Below are 21,896 nucleotides of genomic sequence, written 5' to 3' on the forward strand. Positions count from 1 at the left end.
TGAAGATCACAGGTGCCTCGGGTAGAGACAGGAATGCATTCTTGAGTAATTCAACAACAAAGAGTATTTTTAGTGTAGGACTGTGAGAAAATGTTACTGTTACATTATTTAATAAATATTTGACCATTTTTGTTGAGATGTGGTCATAAAGGGCATCAGTGACGTTAGGCAATTAAATGAATACTTTTTATTTATTCAGGCTGCTGAGCACAACAAAAGAGTAAGAAGAAAAAACATATTTGCATACTTACCACCACTACCTTATTTTTCATTAGACAAACTCATTACTCCCTTTAAAAACGCATACAGTTTTTTTTGATTTAGACAACTACAAAAATTCTTGACTCAAGACTAGTATTTACGTCTACGGCTGTTTCACCTTAAAGCGAGACTCAGTCTTTGTGCGTCAATACACCACTCTAACGATTAAATTTCGGTTTGGGGAAAAGTTTGCCACTTTCAGTTTTAGACAAGCTTATTTTTTTGTTTTTATTGCGGAGGCGGATTATGTTTTCCGTGTAAAAGCATAGTGTGCGATAATATCTACCATTTTTTAATCTCATATGCTTGCCATGTACTCTATTTTTCTTTGTTTTTATTACTTATTTTAAAAATATATTAGGGTGTAGTGACACTAAAATAAGACAATTATTGTAAAACAATATTTTTGGGCAGTCTTGTGTTTTGGCAAAGAAATAATATGTCAGAAATCCCCAAAACTGAAAGTTGGCTTTTCAAACATTTCCAGCAAAATAAATATTCACGAGACAATGTCAAAGATTTAAAACCCATTAACTGCTGTAAATTCCACTATTTATAAATTAAATTATACTACAGAGGTTTATTGCAGGAGTTATGTTACAAAAATGATATGTGATACATGAAATCCGTGAAGCACAGACGCTCCCCTACTTACAACCATTCGACTTTTGAAAAATACTTGGACATTGCTGTAAGTTAAATGTTGTATTCTGTGCACCTTTTTCCGCAGTACAGGACAGTACTGTAATGCTTCTCTCCGCCACTACCGGTGTGTGGCGCTATGAGAGGTCAACCAGCATCCACCCGGAAGATGTCCGCTTCTTCTTCCTAGTGCGGGTGTAAACATTAAATTGTGTATCTCCAGCGCGCTTTGATGTTTTTATTGTTTATTATCTCGCACATCCATTCAATATGGTTGGTGTAAAGTGTAAAGAGGCCAGCCGTTTCTTTTGAAATGATAGTGGAATAAAAAAGCCTGATGCGGTTGAGAAATTGGTCGGAACGCTTTTTTTGGACACTTTTTACAACGGAGGAGGACCTCTTGAAGCGCATCTTCCAAAAGTAAGTTAAAGTTTATCTTTATTGTGAATCCTATTATATGAAATGTTAATTTTTTAGTACAAAACAATACAGGTTACCTATACAAGCCTTAAACATACTTATATAAATCTTGAACATACAAAATTTAGCACTGTAGCAACTTGCGAACAAATTCAACTTACGAATGATTGTCCAGAATCTCTCGTTCGGAAGTAGGGCAGCGTCTGGATCAAGTTAGACGTCTATGTCTTCTTGGAAGGCCAGTTCAACAGAGCTAAGCACAGACACTACAAGACCCATCATACCCACTCACTCAGCATCACATTCTGATCCCTCACATGGGGATAAAAGAAAAGTTCCTTCACACTTTTCCTAATAGTGTTTACATGACTTTGTACAGCTTTTGTTCATGTTTTAAAAAAAAGCTATCAACTTCATCAAATTAAATAAGTAATTAAACATATTTAGCAATATATCTTATGAGTTGATAATAAGTATATGAAAAAACATTTCCTGCCATCTGCTGATATGAATGAATGTCTGTTGGGAGCAGGCAAAATAATGCCAAGAAAAAAAATATGGGTGTATACGGAATGATCTAAAAAACATAGCCCTACTTTCTTCAAGCTCAGGTTAATGTTACAGCATACTGTATGTGGAAATAATTGCGGCTTAATTTTCCATATTTACCTCTTGATAAGCTATTTAGAATCCCAGTTTTGCTTTACACTGCACAATTAATTCAATACCTTTGAGAAATGGACACACTTCAATGATTAGGGTCGCAGTTTGTAATCAGGGTGGGACAGTCGGTCCTGACGACGGACAAGATGAGAACCGTTGCACTGGACAAGGTCTCACGGCGCACTAATGTACCCCAGCACACTGTGTGAAGAAAAAAAAAAAAAAAAAAAAACACTGCACGTACATGGCTAAATTCGGAGTAGTTTCTTCAGGTACTTATTGAAGAGGCCACACATTTCAATCGCTACGTGACGATTAGCAAGTGTGGGACCAAAATGTTGGCTTGAATGTTGATCACCTGTATTTGGTGACTCATGACCTTCCGAAAAAATAATTTCCTTATTTTAATGCCAGTGATCTCACCGTGCCGCCGCACTCTGGTCCTAACTCAGAGGTGAGCACAAAGGCCGCAGTGTGCCGGGAGCATCCTGCAAACGTTCACCACAACTTGACTCACATCCTTTTTCCAGCTTGCAGGGCATTTGAAGACCGTAGATCGGTGCAAAATAGAATATCGTCATTGCAATTTCCAAGTGACGCATCTCAAAAAAGCTTGGTTTTCAGGGGATGAAAAATGAAACAATTTCACACAAAAAAACCACCTAGTACCCTTTGATTGTCAAATTCAGAGTATTTGAAATCGACTTATGGCAATTTAGTTTGCGACGATGTATTAACAAGCTGAACTAACGAGGACGTACATTGTAGGGGACGCGCTCAACTGGTGTTTCCTTATTTACAGACCATGTATTGTATAAGTGATTAATAAAGCAGGCTCCACGACCCTAAAATGACACCCAATACTGAATACTACAGGACAAGTTTGCATCAGGTTCAAGTGCAGCCTGAAGCAACAAGCGGTGTTTTTTTTCTCTTTTTTTTAGGTTCCCATTAATAGGAGCAAAGTAAAACCTGATTTTAATTTTTCTTCCCATTATTTATCTAAGCGAAAGTAAAAATTGACTGATCTAATCCGTACTATTATTGGTATTGAGATTTTTTTAAGCACTGGTTAAAACTATTGTGTCAAGGCTTAGTGTGCCTCTTGTGTTCATCCTAGCATGGCATATTGCACCTAATATCAGTTAACATTACTGAAGGTGGTGTGCGTCGATTGAGGTGTCCCTAAAAAGTTGAAAGTTAAACATTTTCTTTATTAAGTCTGGGTTAACAATGTCCAAATGAGTTTAAAGAGACCTAGATTTTTCTTCCCACTGTGCCCATCCATTTTTGTCTTACTTTTGTCAGAGCTGTTTGGGGCAAAACACATTAGGTCTGAAGAATGGGGGCTGGGTGAAAGACTGGAAAGTGACGTCATACTCGCCCCGTTTAGTTTTTATATGTCAGTGTTGCATGAAAATGGTGTAAATGAGAAAATGCCTGCTTCTAGTGGAGTCCCCCTAAAAGATAAAAAAAAAAGTTCATTTGAGCGCGTCAAAAAGCACGTACTTTCACATGCACCGTAAATCTCTTAGGTTTAAAAGCAGCAAAGAAATAATATTTGCAACCAGATTTTTTTTTCACAAACATTACTTTGCAATAGTTAAACTTTATGAGACGATCTGTTTTGCAGGAAGGAAAGACAGCGTTTGTGCAATCACATGCACTGAGGTTGAACAAATCCCAATATGTGCTTTTGGGATTGACAATTCATAACCCATTAAAGTTGCTTTGAATTAGACACAATTACTGGCAGCGACCGTTATGTCAAAAAGTCTTTCTAAATAGGCTGGCCATCAGGCATCACGGCGGTGCAGTGGTTAGAGTGTACGGCACAGTTCTGAAGTCATGAGATCGAACCTCCTGTGTGGAGTTTGCATGTTCTCCCCGTGTTTGCGTGGGTTTTCTCCGGGCACTCAGATTTCCTCCCACATTCCAAAAACATGCATGTCAGGTTAAGTGGCCGGTCCAAATTGTCCTTAGGTAGGAATGAGCGAGTGAGTCTGTCTCTGTGTGCCCCGCGACTGGCTGGCAACCAGTTCAGGGTGTACCCTGCCCAAAGATAGCTAGAATGGGCTCCAGAGCCCCTGCGGTCCTACTGAGGATAAGCGGTGCAGATAATGGATGGGTGGAGGCTGGCTATCTGTCAATTAGTTGGATTGGTATAACATTGTGAACATGGTTTACATAGTTATGATTAAGATCTGTTAATTAGTCAGTTTTTTTTTTTTGTGGCTCGTTGCCTATTTCACCTAGAAAACAAGCCATGTTTATTTGTATACCCCTTATTCACAGAGTCTCAACGAGCTGCACAGACCACAGATTATTGCAAACACCAGACAATTATTACACCATTCCCCGATCTAAAACCTACATGAGGGCAAGAAGGAACTCAAAACCTCAACATGAGAAAAATGAAGAAACCTTGAGAAGGAACCACACATGAGGTTTTTCCCCTTCCAGGATGACCAGGCTACAATGGATGTTGCAATAACATATAATACAGATATTGTCAACATGGAATATAGCATGTATAGATCAAAAACACAAGCATTTAGGAGTTAGTATCACCATTAGCTAACGTTTACTGTAACTTTGGTAATAAGGTATTCATTTAACTGTGTATTAAAAGTACCAAAACCAAAGAGCTGTGAAACATCTGCTACAAACAAAAAGTAGCCTAACAACCCCAGATGAGAGTCCACGCTTGTTTTTTCTAAACATACATTTAATTATTTTACAGAACGTGTTTACATAGGGAAGGGCTATACTGTAGCTAATGAATCACCATGCAACCAGTTGATTTGTTTATCAAGTCCTTGAACGTTGACAGAATGGGACATGGCACTGTAACTCGGAGACATACTGATTGGCTCGCTTGTAACTAATAACACTGACCTCATTGATATGTAGCAAATATATACAAAAAATAATCAACAAGGAGGTGCGATGTTTATGACCTACTCAGGACAGCGCGTGTAAACATGACTTCGGCTTTAGTCGGCCTCGCACCGGACAACCGATCGCTTTTCTTCCATGTACGAGCACCCCATCTAATATTTGCATTGGAAAATGATCGAAAAAATGTCGCTCCTTTGCGGACTTCTTGAATGACACCTGCCGATGACGGCTTATCAGGCGCCCGCCCGCCACCATCACAGCCGTCGTCCAGCTTCCTCCCGCCCCGGCTGAGGCGTTGCCTCACTGCGTGCGGAGCTGGTAATCTGCAGAAGGAAATGGGACAAGACTTAATCTAATATATGAATAAACAAAAGAGCAGCAATTGTGGAGAAATCAAGCGGTGATGGCGTTCCAAGCCGGCAGGACGGGACTACCAAGGAAATGAGTTGTGGATGTGTGGTAATTACGCAACTTAGGGCCAGGCATGCACAACCTTTTCCGCATTATAGTATGAGACACGAAGAAAAAAAAAATCACTTTCACAGATTTCACAGCACGTTGCCTCATGCTGAAGCTCTTGTTTTTTTTTGTAGAAGTACAACAGTTCCCACAACATTGCAGGCCATTGCCCAACTCTTGCCTAATGCCTGCACGTTGACAGCGCGTATGGCGTGTGCGGCACGAGCTTGTGTGCGAATGAAAACTTACCTCCATTCTGGGTGATGTAGCGCACCCAAGGCAGAGCCTGATAACCACTCTTCTCGATGATCTTCAGGTAACGCACCTGATGACCAACGGAAAGGCACAAATCAACAAATTCATTATTAATGCTTTTCTACTGACCAAGTGTCAAGTGTGCCGGTACTTTAACTTTAGTTCATTAACTGAAGACATCAAAATTGGCAGAGCGAAAGCTTGTTTTAAATATTACAAATAGAGTCAAACCACATCTATGTAGCGGTAGCACTATTTTTGGGGATCTTCTGCCCTTTCCTTTTTTTGCCATTTACCACATATCATGAAGTTTACCGTTTGCAAGACACATTTCAGGTCCTTGAAAAAGTTGAATGTTTAAGTATGTGTTAACAATGCCTTGACTGAGTTCAAAAAGCCCTTATTGTTTTTTTTTCCCATGGCATCTATTTCCTTTTATCGTACTTTAATCAGACCTGTTTGGAGCTGAACACAATATGTTCAAGGAATAGGGGCCGGGGGGGAGTTCTGGAGCGAGACGTCATGCTTTTACTATTTGTAGGTGTAGAATGAAAATGTTGGAAGTAAAAAGAAGGCTGCTTCTTGGAGCGTCTGAACACCCACGTAAACCCTAAGAAAGATCAAAATGAAATGGTTTATTTGGACGCATCTAAGAAATGCACGTATTTGCAGGGGCATCACGAACAAGCTAACTAAGGCCGCAATTATGAACACATGGTGGGAGCGAGTATAAAAGTTCCAAATTCCGTACTGTTCCTTAAAGACCATATTGCCTATTCAGTGAACCTTAAGTGGATGTTGCATCAATTTGAGAGGGTAAAATTTACAAAATAACAGGAAGGAGGGTGCCGAGATTCAAGCAAGAATTCTTATTTTATCAACGGCCCACTATCAGGTTCAGTTTTGATGGATTGAGTTGTTGACAAAAAAACAACAACAACAACAACAACAACAAATGAGGCTGGAAAGAGCACATTTTAGCAACAACAACAAAAATTCTACATCATTGGCAGATATTTTTGCCAATTTTACTATATGTTCAAACTTGATTTATTGGTAAAATATTATTATTATTGTTTTAAGCATACAATTACTTTTATGTTGAGACTGAGAAAATGCAGTAATAAATATTGGCAGAACAATCTTACCGCTGCAATATTAAATAATTATACTTAAGTTGTACTTAAACATATTTTCAAAGAATACATTTAAAGGGAAAGTGTGTATTTTTTCGTGCCCCTAGTGGTATAAAAGAACTATCATTCAGTAAAAAATAAACACCAATTTTAATGCAAGGCAAAAAATACATGATCTATCTTATCAATATTATTTTTAGAAAATATCATAGATCGAGAAATTGGTATTTCTTTCACTCTGTGAAATCCGCACTTTGGTCTCCGCCATGATTGTCTAGTATGATTGTCTGATCCCAAGCCGCCACGCTTTGCACTGTGGCACTGGCCCTTGCTCAAACCTGACAACACAGTGCCAGGTAGTGGTCAAATATGTGGCTTTAAAATAGGAAAGGGGAATTTGATTTGAGGTGTTATTTTCTTGTTTAAAAATATTTGAAACATAATTTACAAGTAAAATGAGGAAAAAAAACAATGGTTAATCAATCAATCAATTGATGAATGGTAAAACACTATTTAGCACGTTTTACTATAGATTTTAAACTTGAAAGAATAACACTTAGTTATTTTTGTATTGTATGATTTTTTCTAGTTGAAATACTTTGAATAAGCTTAGTTGTTTTGAATGGCAGCCGGGCAAATAGTTTGCTCATTTTTAGTACAGTTTAGTCTTAACTTTTCAATTTTTATCAAAAAAATATTCTTAAAATATGAAAACTTGTGTGCTTTAGTTGATACTTTTAATAATGATCATTATCTATTAGAGAATTCAAAACTGTACTTAAATAGAAAAATAATACTTAAAATTAGCAAACCTTTCTGCCAATGGGGGTGACAATTACCCTTTTGCAGTGAATGAAAAACAAATAGTTTAATTTCATAATTGTTTGCAAAATTGTTGAGATTTTATGAACAAATTGTTTCGGTCTTAATTTTGTCAAATTTTAAGGGACCTCTAAATCATTTAGTAGATATAAGGCTACCCAAAATGTTGCTGAGCCACACTTCCTTAAAGCCATCAAAAACATCTGGTTAAAAACGCAAAGGAGATTCGTCAAGCATAGTAGAACAGTATTGGAAATGATTGCACTCAGTGACTTTGTCGCCCATCATATGTATTTTTAGGAGATTAAGTGTAAAGGACAGTTCAAATAGTTCCAAAGGTTTTGCAGGCTGTGTCCAAACCAATGACTTTTCGGGCCTTCCAGAGAACGAAGAGTTATTTTCTCTGGAGACTTACGATATGAACACATGAGGAAGCAGCGCCGTGACTCACAAGAAGGGGGAAGCGGCCGCAGAAGCGCTGTTCGAAAGAAACTCGCATTTCTTCAACATTAGTGTTTTGCTATTTTGGACGCATCAGCAGAATCCCTCTTACGACTTTCACAAGCTGTTAACCGACAATAAGGATGGACGAGTGTTTCCACGCGGACGGCCAGATTTCGAGAAATAGGCCCTAAAAATAACCTAACAACACACATCTGTACTTTGGATGACAAAACAGAATCCGTTATCAAAACTTGTGTAGAATGGTGCAATTGTTATCGTAAACAAAAATCGCTTGCAGCAATAAAGGGAGCACTGAGCCCAAGACATTAGCAGAACCGCGCATTTGACCATCTTAAGGCTGACTTGACCTTTTTTAGTTAGGAGATAGAATTGCCATGTTTCCGTCACATTGGATTCCAAATGACAGCAGGAAAGCAAGGAATTTGTTGAGGATTTGGAAGCAAGCCTCAGCCCTCTGGCCGTCTTGTTTTCGCTGGGCCCCGGCAAGGTCACGGAAAGCCGTGGCTTTTGGAAGCCAGCCTTATCCACGCAGTCAGCAAAAGCCACCAAAATACCATTGCAGCTTTTGACTTTGTTTGCAGAAAATAAATGCATTCTTTCTCTCACTGTTCCTTGGAAACTGCTAAGAAAACTAAAATCCACAAAAACTGGAATGATATTCTGGTGGCTTTATTGATGGGTTTTAACTGAAAATGTGGACCCCACATTCATCCCAGACACATGGATTAAATTGACCAGAAAAATTCAGGTTTTAGAAAAAAATTTTTACGGCAAAGATAAATTTTGTCATGGTTCAAATTGACATGTTGATGGATAAAAACATTAAATATTAAGTTAATACTTTGTATTGATTCAACTTTAAAACTCTACTATTATATTTCCACGTGCCATTCCTCTATGACTGAAACAATTTTTGGTCAAATCTTGTCAAATTCTTACATTTTAAGTCTTTAAATGAAGTCTTAAGTAACCATTTCAGACACTTAGCGGGCTTCGATGATACCTATTAATTTAGTTTTTACGTATGTATTTTATGCCACGTCACCAAGAAATTTCTCTTATAAGTTCATTTGTTTTTTTATATCCTGCAAAGGAGAATGCATAGGATACCAGTTCATTATTTTGACTATTAAGCCTCACTGTAGTTCCATTGTTTTGACTATCATCAAAACATCAATGTCACTATCTGCCAATAATATTGCGGTTCGTTGATTTTCACACCTTTAAGGGTGAATCTTCTTTTTGTAAGCTAGAATATTGAATGAAAATAAATGGCTACTGGGAGGGCTATTAAAACAGATTTGGAATTTCTTATGATCAAAAACTAAAATAGGAAAAATTAAATCAACACAAAACAGTTTCTGACAGTTACCAAACACTTAACCGCTCGCCATTGCATTTCAATTATTCGTCCAGCCATAAAGAAAATGACGATCAAAACTAAATGGCCAGTTAAACACTTTTTTTAAAAAGACATCCAAGTATAGTTTCAGTTGATACCTACAATTTTTTTAATCTCATTCTAATGTATGTATAAATGGCACCCATTGAACAATAGTTGAATACAAATGGATTTTGTTGATTGTTTGGAAATCTAAATTTGATCCAACATTTAAAAGGAAGTTTTATTTTCAACCGTAACGTTTAACAAAACAACAATTTGCATCAAGTCGGCTGATTGCCAGACTGTGTTACTCTCAAAACAACCAATCTATCTGGGTTTTGCATAACAACTTATAAATTCTAGAGCATGTGTTTTTACAGTGATACTATAATTATGTGGCATCTATGTCACACAGACAAGCGTGTCCAGTCCATTTTTGTCACCTTAGCTGGTGTCAATTGGTACCTGTTGCACGCGTGGAATTTATATGAGTGTTTAAATGCATCGTGTACGCTTCAATTGCACAATCCAATCTGCATTTAGTGGTGCAGTTAACAAGAACTTTCCTATGCCCAGATATTTACATGTGTTAATTAAACTTGTTGCCACTGCTTGCATGGAAAGCGTGGCACGAAAAAGACGAATAAACGTCTGTTGCTACCCTCTAATAAAGACACTTGACGCGAAAAATCTGTCAACAACAAGATGGGTGGCTGGCTGAGCTAGAGTGTGATTGAAAAAAAAATAGAGAAGAATCAGAACCAGATCCCAGAGTTGGTAATACTCAACTGCAGTGGCATTTTTGTGATGGTCCCTATCTTTAAGCGTGTCCTGTTAAAGGCTTGCTTCAGCCCCGTGATTGAGGTGACAATAACAACCTAATATTCACTACCATTTATTACACACATCAACTGACTTTTTAGTGTTTCATTTGAGTAGGGTGGAGGACTTTCACATAATATTGAAAAATTACATCATATTTGCAGTTGAAGAATGTGAGTGTTTGAAAAGTTAAATGGTGCCACAGTGTAACTTGTGAATCAGTTCATTACTTTTCAAGTCATTAAAGAGCTATTAATCAAATGCTAAGACCATCAGTAGTTTGCATCTAATACTCAATTTTTATTGTATTACATTGCTTATATGTTATACATGTTTATGGTTCTTATTTGTCTTCATAGTTTAGTGTAAATTATTATTTTGGCTTAGGATTAGAGTAGACTTGGAGTCAGTATCGTTTCCCCATTTACCCGTGCATACAGAGCTTTGTGGGTGGCAAGGTGGAATCTTTGACTGGCAACGACAAAGAATAGGTCAGCAGTGTCAGTAAGTTAAAGAAAAATGTAAATGTACATTGTTAAACTTTGGTTTGATGTGGAACACAAATGTGCCATTATGGCGACCTGCACAGTTAACAAACAAGTCCTTGAATGCCCTGCCAAGTAGCCTTCGCAATGCGCCCCGTCACGACATGGGAAAATGTTATGTTGTGTTCTTGCGCTGCGTATAATCATGGGATGACTTGTCATTATGCAGTCGGTGGGGCTCGTCGCTGCCAACATTTTGCCGACAAGGAAGCTCATCTGCATCATTGTTTTGATGGGAACTTTGGTCTTAGCATACAGCGTTTTTCATTTCCTTGATAAACACACAGGCCAGCCAGACAACTTCCTGTTTGAATTGTCCAGATTCCATGTGTATTTGTGCTATACACTTAAGTAAGGTCACTTTAAATAACTCATTGTATGCTAGCTATTTAGCAAGATCACTGGTAATGGTATGACTTGTAGCAATGGTGGAAACAAGTTTTCAAGTACCATTTTTTAAAGAAAATGTTTAAATAACTTTTTGGGCACTCATCTGCATTTGGCTTTTCCAATGGTGCATACCTGGATGCCCGAAGTAGTGAAGTAGGGGATCTCAAACTTGACACTGATAGGGGGCTTTCCCTCTTTATCCTCCGCTTCCACACTTGGGAGGCCAAAGTGAGCCCGCATCAGATACTCCTTGCCGCCCTGTCAGGAGGACATAATTTTGAAAACAAAATGTAAAAAATTCGACCAATTAATTAAAAGCTGGTTGACTCATTGGAAGACCAAGTCGCAGCAATCAAAAGTGATTTGCATAGAAAGCACCCTGTCTTGTGAGTCACTCACAGGGAAAGACTTGATGGACCAGACAATCTCGCTGTTCTCAGGAACCCACTTCACGCTGCCAACCGTGGTCTTGAACTTGGGAGAGTCAGCGTCTGTTGGCACAGGAATGTGGATTTCCACGTTGTTGGCGGTGGAGCGCCGTTTGAACTGGCTTTTGGCCTAGGATGGGCGGTGGGAGGGCAAGTTGGGTAAACAAGAAGGTCAAGATGAGGAACCTGTTTGCCATTTTAAAGTTTGCCAGTCACGCACATGGATAATGAATCATAACCACTGCGGTGGAAGTTCAAAGATGAAACTGACCTTTTAATTACCAGGTAATTATTAAATAAAGTAAATATTTAAACTTCCAAAAACAGACATGACTACCAGATTTACCTTAATCATGTACTCAATCCGACTATGAGAATGCTTCTCAATGACAGATTCAATCCAGATCAGCGGCTTGACCTAAAAAAAAAACACAGCCAGTCTTCAACATGCAAATACATAAGATTTCGTTGATCATGGTCACTCTTTTTCTTGAAACGCAGTCTCCCTCTTGTGGAAGTTAAGACACTACAACATTCAAGTGTGGGCTATGTTCCAACTTTATTCTTTCCCATTCGCATTTGAATGTTTGGCAACCCGTATTTGATGTATACATATTTTTATTGAGAACATTAGTAAACAGTTTGTATATGATTAAGCAAAACAAATAAAGGTAAAGAATAGTCTGTATCAATTTGGACAGACAAAAAAAGAGCATTAAAAAAAGGGTGGTAATACATTTTATTTTACTAATTACACCTATTCCCCACAAAATATTAACGTTTTCAAAAAGAACATTTTAAAATCTTTATATCTCGAGATTTACCTAAAGCTAAATCTTATTTTATGAACTTTAGGGCATTTCAAAAATCATATTCCGCACTAAACATCTCGAAATTCCAGCACATTTTTTCCATAACCAAACACTTACCCATATCCTGAAAATGGCTACAGTTGTGTACAACTGGGTACGAATGTGGAACATTTAATGCACGATAACTGTTTGTTGCCAAACAGATACTAATAATCGATGAAATTTTGCCTCTAGGGATCGATACCCGGGAACTTCTTTTTTCTTTTACATTTTGTATTCAGAAACAAAAACACACAAAAATCCATATATTTGTATGCGTCACTATTTTTGTTTACAACATTATACAGCTCAGGTAAACATGTCCCCAAAACGAAGTATTAGAGAAACTTGATTGATAAAGTCACGATCTAATCTATCAACCAACCAAAGTCGCGGTCAGATAAATAAATAAATCGAAACATACTTTGTTTGAAATTATTAACTATAATGACTATAATAACAGGATGTTGTTACAAGCACTCTAATACTAAGAGGGAAGAAAATGCATTCGTTATGAGAGACTTTTATTAGAGTTTGGTCTTTGAACACACAGTGAAGTGCAGGAAAGAGAGTGACTTTTGTAGGAAAATGCACCACCCTTGCATCAAAATATATAATCGTGTTAATGCCTAAAGTTTAGAGTGAAAAGGTTTATATCAAAAGATACCCGTCTTTAACAATTTTTAGACATAATAACCGCAAACAGAATTTACGATTCCGCCGGCTGCAGTAAGGAGAACAATACATTCTTAACTTCCCCACACCTTTAAGAGTTTGTACTTACGTGAGTGTTGAGGCGATATGACATGAGCTCAAATTCGCCGTCAGGAGGGATAAATGAGATAGTGCGGTCATTCTCGAAGCGTGACAGGCGGACACACTGGTGAAATTTGACATCTTCCAGCTCAACTGATTTACTTTTGCCACCTAAAAGAAAGGAAATATTTTCAATAAAAATACAGGGGAACTGCATTGCGTCATTTAAAAGGCAAGTCGCACACTACTTATTGGTGGCAATTGCGGCGTTCATTTTACTATTATATACTGCCTTTTCAACCACCTTTTCTAGATTCCAACAATACAGTGATCCTTCATTTTTCGCAAAGTTGTATTCCAAAAAGAGCGCACGATAGTCAAAACCTGCAAAGTAGAACTTTTATTCATTTATAGATGTAATAATTACTCTACTATACATTAAACAAAAGAAGATGAAAAATAAATTACAGGCTCAAGTTTTTTTGCTTAGCAAATAAAAGTACTGTAATTTGTATTTTTCTTATTAATAAATAACTTCAGTACATTGAAATTATTATTTTAGAAATAATCTTGCTGATTTTTTGACTTTCTGTATTGTTCAGGGACACGATTTACTACTTTACATGTTAGTTTGTCGCCATCATGTGGACGTTATGGTAAACTGCATTTACTTTCCTTGAGTGTGCTGAGAAGTCTAACTTCGTTGGGGATGGAAAGCATATTCCTCTGCCTTTTGGGCCTGACCACAGATTGTCCAGAGCATTTTTTTGACAGGATGGCATTTGGAAAAACTTGAAATCGAAAGAGATTTGCGCTTACGTAGTATGGGTTCATCAAGCGGTTAGCGTGCTATGTGTACAGCTTTACTAGACCGGACAGACAGAAAAAGGCAGAACAGCGGTGGGGGCGACTGTTTAGCCAGAATGAAGAACGCAATGCACGATGAAAATCCACAGAGTAGCGAAACCGTAAAAAGTAGACCGCTCTTTCCTTTTTCCTGTTTTCAGGAATCATCTAACTACAATATTTTGTCACTCATTTAGCTTTTTACTCAGTTTGACTTCGTTATCGTTATGGTAAAATCAGGATAAACCAAATTGTGGTGTATTATTATGGTGACTTACGTCCAGTGTTTTCAAACAGAACCTTGTCGTTGAGACCCAAACGCAACTCTGGCATGCCCGAAAGGAAGACACGCATCTTGATGGAGCCGACAATTTCACTGCGGAGGACGTTGCCATTGGCGCTGACCTGAAATGTGAAAGCAGCATTTACCAATATGATAATTTGGAATTTGATTCTTGACAATTCATGCATATTTACAGAAGGTTCAACTACAAGTTCCTACCAGAAGGTTGACTGACTCAATGACATCCAAGAAGACTTCGTTTTTCCTGTATTTAATGCCCTCCGAGCGCCACGAGACAGCATTGGTGACTGTGGCAGGTGGGCGAGGAGCGCCTGTGTCGAGCTTGTGCCCCTCTTGAGTTATATATCTTAAAGGAGGGAAAGAGTCAGGTTGTCTGTAAATGTTACAGCATATTGCGCTACATAATGTGATTTCTTACTCTTGCAGAATCTTGCTGTCAGTGGTCTGTGGGTAGCCAAAATCCATCAGTTCATCCATCAGCTCATAAATAATGACAAAATTATCCCGGATGCTCTCCTCCTCCAGTTCTTTGAAATACTCAGAAAAAACCTTGAAGCATGAAAAAGTTTCTTGAAAACTCAAAGATTAAACACATATTACCTTTCAAAATATAATTCCTACCTGGACGATTTTGTATAAAAAGGAGAAAACCAAGGAAACACTGGCATTCTTCTTGGATGTTGCTACCACTGAGGCAATTAAAGGTAAGAATAATTTACTTTATTTGTATTGTGTTTATACTTTAAAAGTTGCAAGAAGAAATTCATGATACATCTATGCATGCACACAGTTTCTTTTCCCAAGTGGGGGTGTGTGACCTCGCGGAACATGTTGTTTTTTTGTTATTAAGAACAAAGTGCAGTTGCTCCTTCACTATGCTAGGAGGCATAGGTGCTCTCATTATCAGTTTGCAAGGAGCATTTTTTTTTTGTTTGCACTGAGGACAGGTCTGGACACAGAGTGTAGCGGATTCTCAGGTGATACCATATAAAAATATTTAAGAGGGATGAAAAGTCAGACTGAAAGAAAATAAGATGAAACGAAAAAGAGATCAAAAGTCTTCCTCCATTTCAGCTCTAATCCAGATCATCTATGGTAGCAGACGGCAACGTAATTGAAGGTTGCTAATATTGTTCCGCAAATGTTATCCTCGATCATGCTTTTTTGGGGGGTTTTTTTGTGAATTGAGGCAGTGCTACGTATAAGAAGCAACACTAAATTTACAGCAAGTGGGGAAAGAACTAAGAAAGATGCCAAAAGAGTTATTTGTTATTTGGTAAATAAAATAAACTCGTTTACACAAACTATCTTTTTTTTTTAAGTCTACATATTCTGTCTTGCTGTGCGTAAATAGGTGCCATGTTGTGGTTGTAAGGTTTCTTTTGCTTGATAAGGGAAGTAATTGGCTGAGGTACGTCAGTGCAAACAAAACCACATCATAAGAGAGAAGCGAGATGTTTTCTTCTTCCAAAGGGGTTCTTGACAGTAAATAATTGAGAAGCACTGCCTAACTTAACTTTTTGGAAAAATTATTGCAGAGGTTTTACAAATAAGACAAAGAAAGGTTGGTCCCCAAAATAAGAAAATAAAAACTTTTGTGACAGAGGTTATTTGAGTGGGTAAATTTCTAAGTTGGGCTTTGAGCAAAAATACATCTACATGGCAATGCGGTCGCACAAAAGGATACAGTAGAGATTATTATGTTTGATCCACATGAAACGCACGCCGCCATGAGCCAGGATAGGAGACAAAGTCCCCTCCTCCTCCTTGTCCATCAGGAGGCTCATGAAGTGCTCAATTTCAGACATGTCCACATCACCACGGTAGTTTCGGCATACCAGCACCTAAGAGGAACATGAGAAAGTTCATGGAAAACTACATATCTTAGAAACATTTTGTCAAGGCAGAATACATGATCTAGAATATTGCAAAAAAAATACTATTTGCACAGCAAACATGGTAATTTTACTGTACTGGATTCTGCTTATTTTAAAGACGCCAATGTAGTCAGTAAAAAGGGATGGGGAAAAAAAAAAAAAAAAAAAAACACCTCTGTGCATGTGGGGGTGCTTTTTTTCCTATGGATTGCCTAATATGTAATTAAAATATTTATTTTTAAATATTTCTGTCCTGAAATACAGTGGGACCTCGCTACTTCGTGCTTCAACGTTCGCGGCTTTAGAGCTTCGCGGCCTGTAATAGTTTTTATTTATTTTATTTTATTTTTTTATTTTTTTTTTGAAGGGGCGTTGCTACTTTGCAGATTTTCACTTTTAGCGGGTGGTTTTTGTCCCCATTAACCGGGTCTAAAATAATATAATTTTTAAAAAAGCAAATAATAATTGAATAATAATTATAATAATTTTTTTTTTACTTGCACCGCACCGCGGGTGCCGTTTGGTCGCTTTCGCAAGCGAGCCCCTAACCCGCAGCACGGGTACTTTCGGGCGCGATACGCACGACACCGCAACAAGCCGAGCGGGTCGGACACTCGGCGCGGAGGCCGGCGCCCGGCGTCTCCTACTCGGGCCGCGAGGGCCTTCGCCTCGGCGACCGGACTCGCCGGGTAGGTCGGAGGCTCAGCGCTGAGCAGTGGTTAGCGCGTGTGCGGCACAGTTCTGAGGTCATGGGAACCTTCTGCGTGGGTTCAATTTTTTTTTTGTTTTTTTTTTGAAGGGGCGTCGCTACTTCGCAGATTTTCACTTTTTGCGGGTGGTTTTGGTCCCCATTAACCGTGATAACAGAGGTCCCACTGTACTTTAAAAGCTAAAATCAGTTTCGGAAAGCATAAAATAACAGAGTTGAAAAAGATTTTGAAACAATGTGATTGGAATATGTTTTTAATATGGTCGGCGGCGCCCTCTGTTGGCTGCGGCTGCATCGGCTCGCTACAACGGGTCAGGTGCAATCGACATTTCGTTCTGTGTACATTGTTACACAGAATGACAATACAAGGAAATTATTATTATTATTATTATTATTATTATTATAACCTATGTTGGCCTGGAGAAGGAAGTGTGTTATGCCTAGAAATGCATCCCTGCCGAGATTTGTATCCCCTCGCAACTACAACCACTTTTACCTCGTTTTAGCTCACTTTTATATCACTTTTCGGGAATGTCATGGCGAACATATAACCAAAACCACTTAGTCTTGCATTTGTTGGGAATGTAATACAACTTAAACCATTCCGTCTTTGTATTTGTTGTGAATGTAATCGAACGGTAATGCACACCGTATACAAATCACTTTTGAGCAGGTAACATGTTTATTTTGCCTTTTCCTATTCATATCGCTCGTATTGAAACAGTTATGCACTCTGCCATAAAGCTTATTTCAGCATAACAAGCTTTACGATAGAGTGCATAACAGTCCTCAAAAATGATTTATATACGGTGTGCATTACCGTTCGATTACATTCACAACAAATACAAAGATGGAATGGTTTAAGTTGAATTACATTCCCAACAAATGCAGACGAAGTGGTTTTGGTTATATGTTCGCCATTACATTCCCGAAAAGTGATATAAAAGTGAAATAAAACGCGGTTATAGTAGGTTATAGTAGCGAGGGGATGCAAATCTCGGCAGGGATGCATTTCTCAGCATAACAAGGGCGCCACCAGGTTGTACTTGCCCAAGACATGCCACAGGAAATGGTACTGCTAGGACCCTCGTGGTTAGGGGATCCATCCATCCAACCAACAAACCAACCAACTAGGTTGAAAAACAAACTTTTCATGGACTGTCAAACTAAATGAAATATTTAATCTTATAAACACTCGGCCTTTGCTCTTGTAAACAACTGCAAGGACAAACAGGTTCAGGGACTGTTGGGCCATCATCACCCTAAACAAGCGCACAAGACAGTGACGAAATATACATCTTGCCTATGTATAGAAAAATGGGGATACAACTCTTATTTATTGACCGATTTTGGAATTATGTTGCTGCTAAAAGTCATACACACAAACATACACACGCTATTAAATTCTAATGCAATACAACTTAAACCTTTCTCCAAGCACTAACCTGTAAATATTTTTGCTCATTTATCCTAACATTCTTTTTATCTTGTGCCACATCTAATCCCTGAGTCAACACCGCTAAGGATCGAATTACATGGGTTTTTAAGGGCCGATAACAATACAGATGATTAGTATTAAGAGGAGGCAGATAACCAATATTTGGACCTGATAATAAAAAGCTTTAAAATTGGTGTAAGAAATGTGTAATCATGCAAATTAAAATTAAAATTGAATGGCTCTCTAAAACCGTTTACAGTATTTAAATTACGATTTTAACAGAACTTACATGACTAATCTTTCACTTAAAGCAAACACTAACAGAGCAGGAAATAAAATTAGGCTTAGCATCAACTCATAAAAAAGGGTACAGAAAAAAAATAGCTCCCTGTCATTTGTTTTTACAACAAATGAAAATGTAAATACAACCAACATGACTTAAATTAGATTTAAGGCCTTGCAAAAAAAAAAGAAACGTCATAAAACCGTGTTGTGAAGAGCAATGGAAATTTCAACGGAGCTCGCAAATCCCTAATGCCCCAAATAAGCAGGTCAGCACCTTGCATGGCCGATATTGGTGTGAGAGTGTGTGTGTGAATGGGTAAGTGTGAAGCACATTGTAAAGCGCTTTGGGAGGCCTTCATTGACTTGAAAAGTGCTATATAAATGCAGACCATTTAGCATTTACCATAAAAAGTTTGGGCACTGCAGTTTAAAAGCCAGATTGATTGAACTAATAGTATAGTAACACCTACTCAGCGTTCCACTTTAGCATGCTTTTATACTCTCAATCACCAAGACACACGCTGGATCAATACATATATGGTCCATTTTGTGTCGTATGAAAATACTAGTAAAGGTCCCAAACTAAGCAGTATGTTTGGTTTTTGGTTTCTTGTTTTGATTTTGAATGGCTTTCCTGCAAGTAAAAGTTGTAACAGCACTTAAAAGCTTCTGCTTTAGGCTACTTTCTTTGGGCAAATCATAATGCACTACAGTAACCCCTCGCTCTGTCGCACTATTCGCGGTTTCGCTACTTTGCGGATTTTCATCGTGCATTGTATTCAGCTATCTGATTGGCTAAACGTTCGGAATTATCTTTCACTTTATTGGGCCTGATTGAGATTTTTGCTTAAATTAATTAAAAGCTGCTCTATCTGCACAAGTGCCCTAGTCGGTCAACCAATCATATTTCAAATAACTAATCAATAACGCAAACTTATTTTTAAATTTATAATTTCAGACAACACAAATTATTTAAAAAAAAAAAAAAAAACACCTTTAGAAAGTACAGTACTTTTTTGTTGTTTGGAATTTTCTTTTCATGTCACGTCGTCCACATGATGGCGACAAAATATTGAAATGGATTGTGCCCTTAATACAGTAAGATAAATCAGCAAGAACATTTTGGAATACTGTAATTATTTGACATTGGATCCCTTAGAGGCAACACACCTCTATTCCATAGCTTATGAATGACCTATATTTGATGCTGACAATATATGTATTATTTGTTATGGCAACATCCATTGCAGCCTGGTCATCCGGGAAGGTGAATTACCTTATGTGCAGTCCCTTCTCAAAGTTTCTTCATTTTCCTCGTGTTGAGGTTTTTGAGTTTTCCCTTGCCCTCATGTAGGTTTTAAATCAGGGTATGGTGTAATAATAGTCTGTGGTTTGCAATAATCTGTGGTCCGTGCAGCCCTTTGAGACTCCTTGTGATTAAGGGCTATACAAATATACATGACTTGTCTTGACCATTTCCTGGTGTGTGTCTTGAGCAAGTACAGCCTGCAGTAGCCTACATACATGATTTGTTAATTTTAAAAAATAACGGTACTTTTTTGATGAGACAAATGCTTGAGTCAGTAGATGGGGTTTGTTCTTTTATTTCAATTCTTAGTAAAATATTAATTGGATAACAAAAAATAAAAAAAATTCCTGCTTCACGCGTTTTGACCATCGCGGGACATTTTCTGAACATACCCCACGTAAAATACGAGGGACTATTGTATATCATTGTATCGTTCAGATATGTTTTTGGGTGTGTGCAAATATTATGTTGTTTCTATTGTTAATTAGCTATTAAATTAAATAAAACGCCACAAACAAAGCGAAACGCAACGTTTGCTACATGAGTGAAAACGGTTTGATACTAACAAGAGTAGTCTACAGAACTGGAAAAATGACATACAGCGCAATAGATTGAAATGAACACTTGATCAGCTTTTAGCAGTTGAGTTGGCTTGTCGCTGGCATTCTAGTTAAATGTAAGCTAAGGGGAAACAGCTGTCAGTCCGTACGTTAAAGGGATCAAAGCCTTCCAGACAGTTCGGCTTCCTTTTGCGCTAATGTACCGCATGTTCAAACTCTCAGGTACTTATTTTGCATTAATTGACTTTATTTGTAGAACACACAAAGTGACAAACTACACCGTTATCCATCGTGCATTAAGCAGACGTCTCAGCGAGGAATGCACAAGCACAGCAGCTAGCAGCTTAGCTACTAGGCTAGCGGCCGGTTCCCCGTTAGAAAGCTCGTTTTACCTTTCCTTTCAAATCCAAGACGTAGACGGCGCTTGCAGACATCCTGGAGGTGGTTTTCACAACGAGCCTCTATTCCACAATGTTTAGACGTTCCTTTTGGACGTTTTTTTCTAAAGAAAAAATATTTTCGGGCGTTCATTCATAATAATGACGAGAGGAGGAAAAACTGATGTTGTACGCCACTTCCGCTTTTGATAAGTCATTCAGCGGCTCCTGCTGATCAGGGCGAAGAAGTGCAAGAGGATAGGACATTCCGAATTTCTCACTTTGGGAAGTCTATTGTTTAATGTTAATCCTTTGAGATTCAGCATCTGTTTTTGATGGTGGCACGGTGGGTGAGTAGTTAGCACGTCTGCAACATAGTTCAGACACTATGGGTTCAAATTCAGCAACCATCTTTCCAGTGTGAAGTTTGCATGTTCTCCCTCTGCCTGTGTGGGCTTCCTCTGAGTACTCTGGTTGCCTCCCACATTCCCAAAATATTGGCAGGTTAACTCCAAATTGTCCCTAGGTGTGAGTGAGCGTATGAATAAATGTCTCTCTCTTTGTTCCCAGCGACTTGGTGGCGATATGTTAAGTGTGAATGAGCGAGTAAGTTCTCTGCCCGATAATAGAATGGGATATATTTGTATGTAATTGGTTCTAAAACTGTAGTGCTCCAACAACAAATTGACAAAATTGATTAAAATCGAAGATTAAAAGCTTTGGCAACTAATTACACAATCGATTCGTTGTATCACGTGATTTATGAGCCACCAAGAAAGTTAAATCAATACAAATCAGAATGCACATGTAACAGAGTTGAAATTTGATTGTTTTGAATGTTTTTTTGAATTCTCACAAAATCTGTGTTTTTGTTGTATTATTGTTAATATTCCGGTACCTCATTCAGTTGTTAAGTCATGGGCGTCTGCGACTGTTTTTTTCGTTTGGCACTTTATGGGCTTCAGCGCTTGCCGTAGCTTAAGTGAGTTTG

General features: G+C 38.2%; 1 protein-coding gene across 1 annotated transcript; it reads right to left on the reverse strand.

The window, feature by feature from the left end:
- Positions 1-4,248: 4,248 nt before the first annotated feature.
- On the reverse strand, positions 4,249-21,118 carry ap1m1 (adaptor related protein complex 1 subunit mu 1). The gene is made up of 12 exons (XM_088327042.1): positions 20,921-21,118; positions 16,038-16,194; positions 14,972-15,039; positions 14,769-14,899; positions 14,549-14,696; positions 14,325-14,451; positions 13,229-13,371; positions 11,940-12,011; positions 11,565-11,723; positions 11,298-11,423; positions 5,596-5,671; positions 4,249-5,210 (listed from the first exon to the last, which is right to left on the reverse strand). The coding sequence occupies exons 1-12, from the start codon at positions 20,960-20,962 to the stop codon at positions 5,188-5,190; spliced, it is 1,272 nt and encodes a 423-aa protein (XP_088183168.1). The 5' UTR covers positions 20,963-21,118; the 3' UTR covers positions 4,249-5,187.
- Positions 21,119-21,896: the final 778 nt, after the last annotated feature.

This window comes from Urocampus carinirostris, chromosome 1, assembly GCF_059441175.1.
Source record: "Urocampus carinirostris isolate Australia breed hairy pipefish chromosome 1, RoL_Ucar_1.0, whole genome shotgun sequence".
NCBI lineage: Eukaryota > Metazoa > Chordata > Actinopteri > Syngnathiformes > Syngnathidae > Urocampus > Urocampus carinirostris.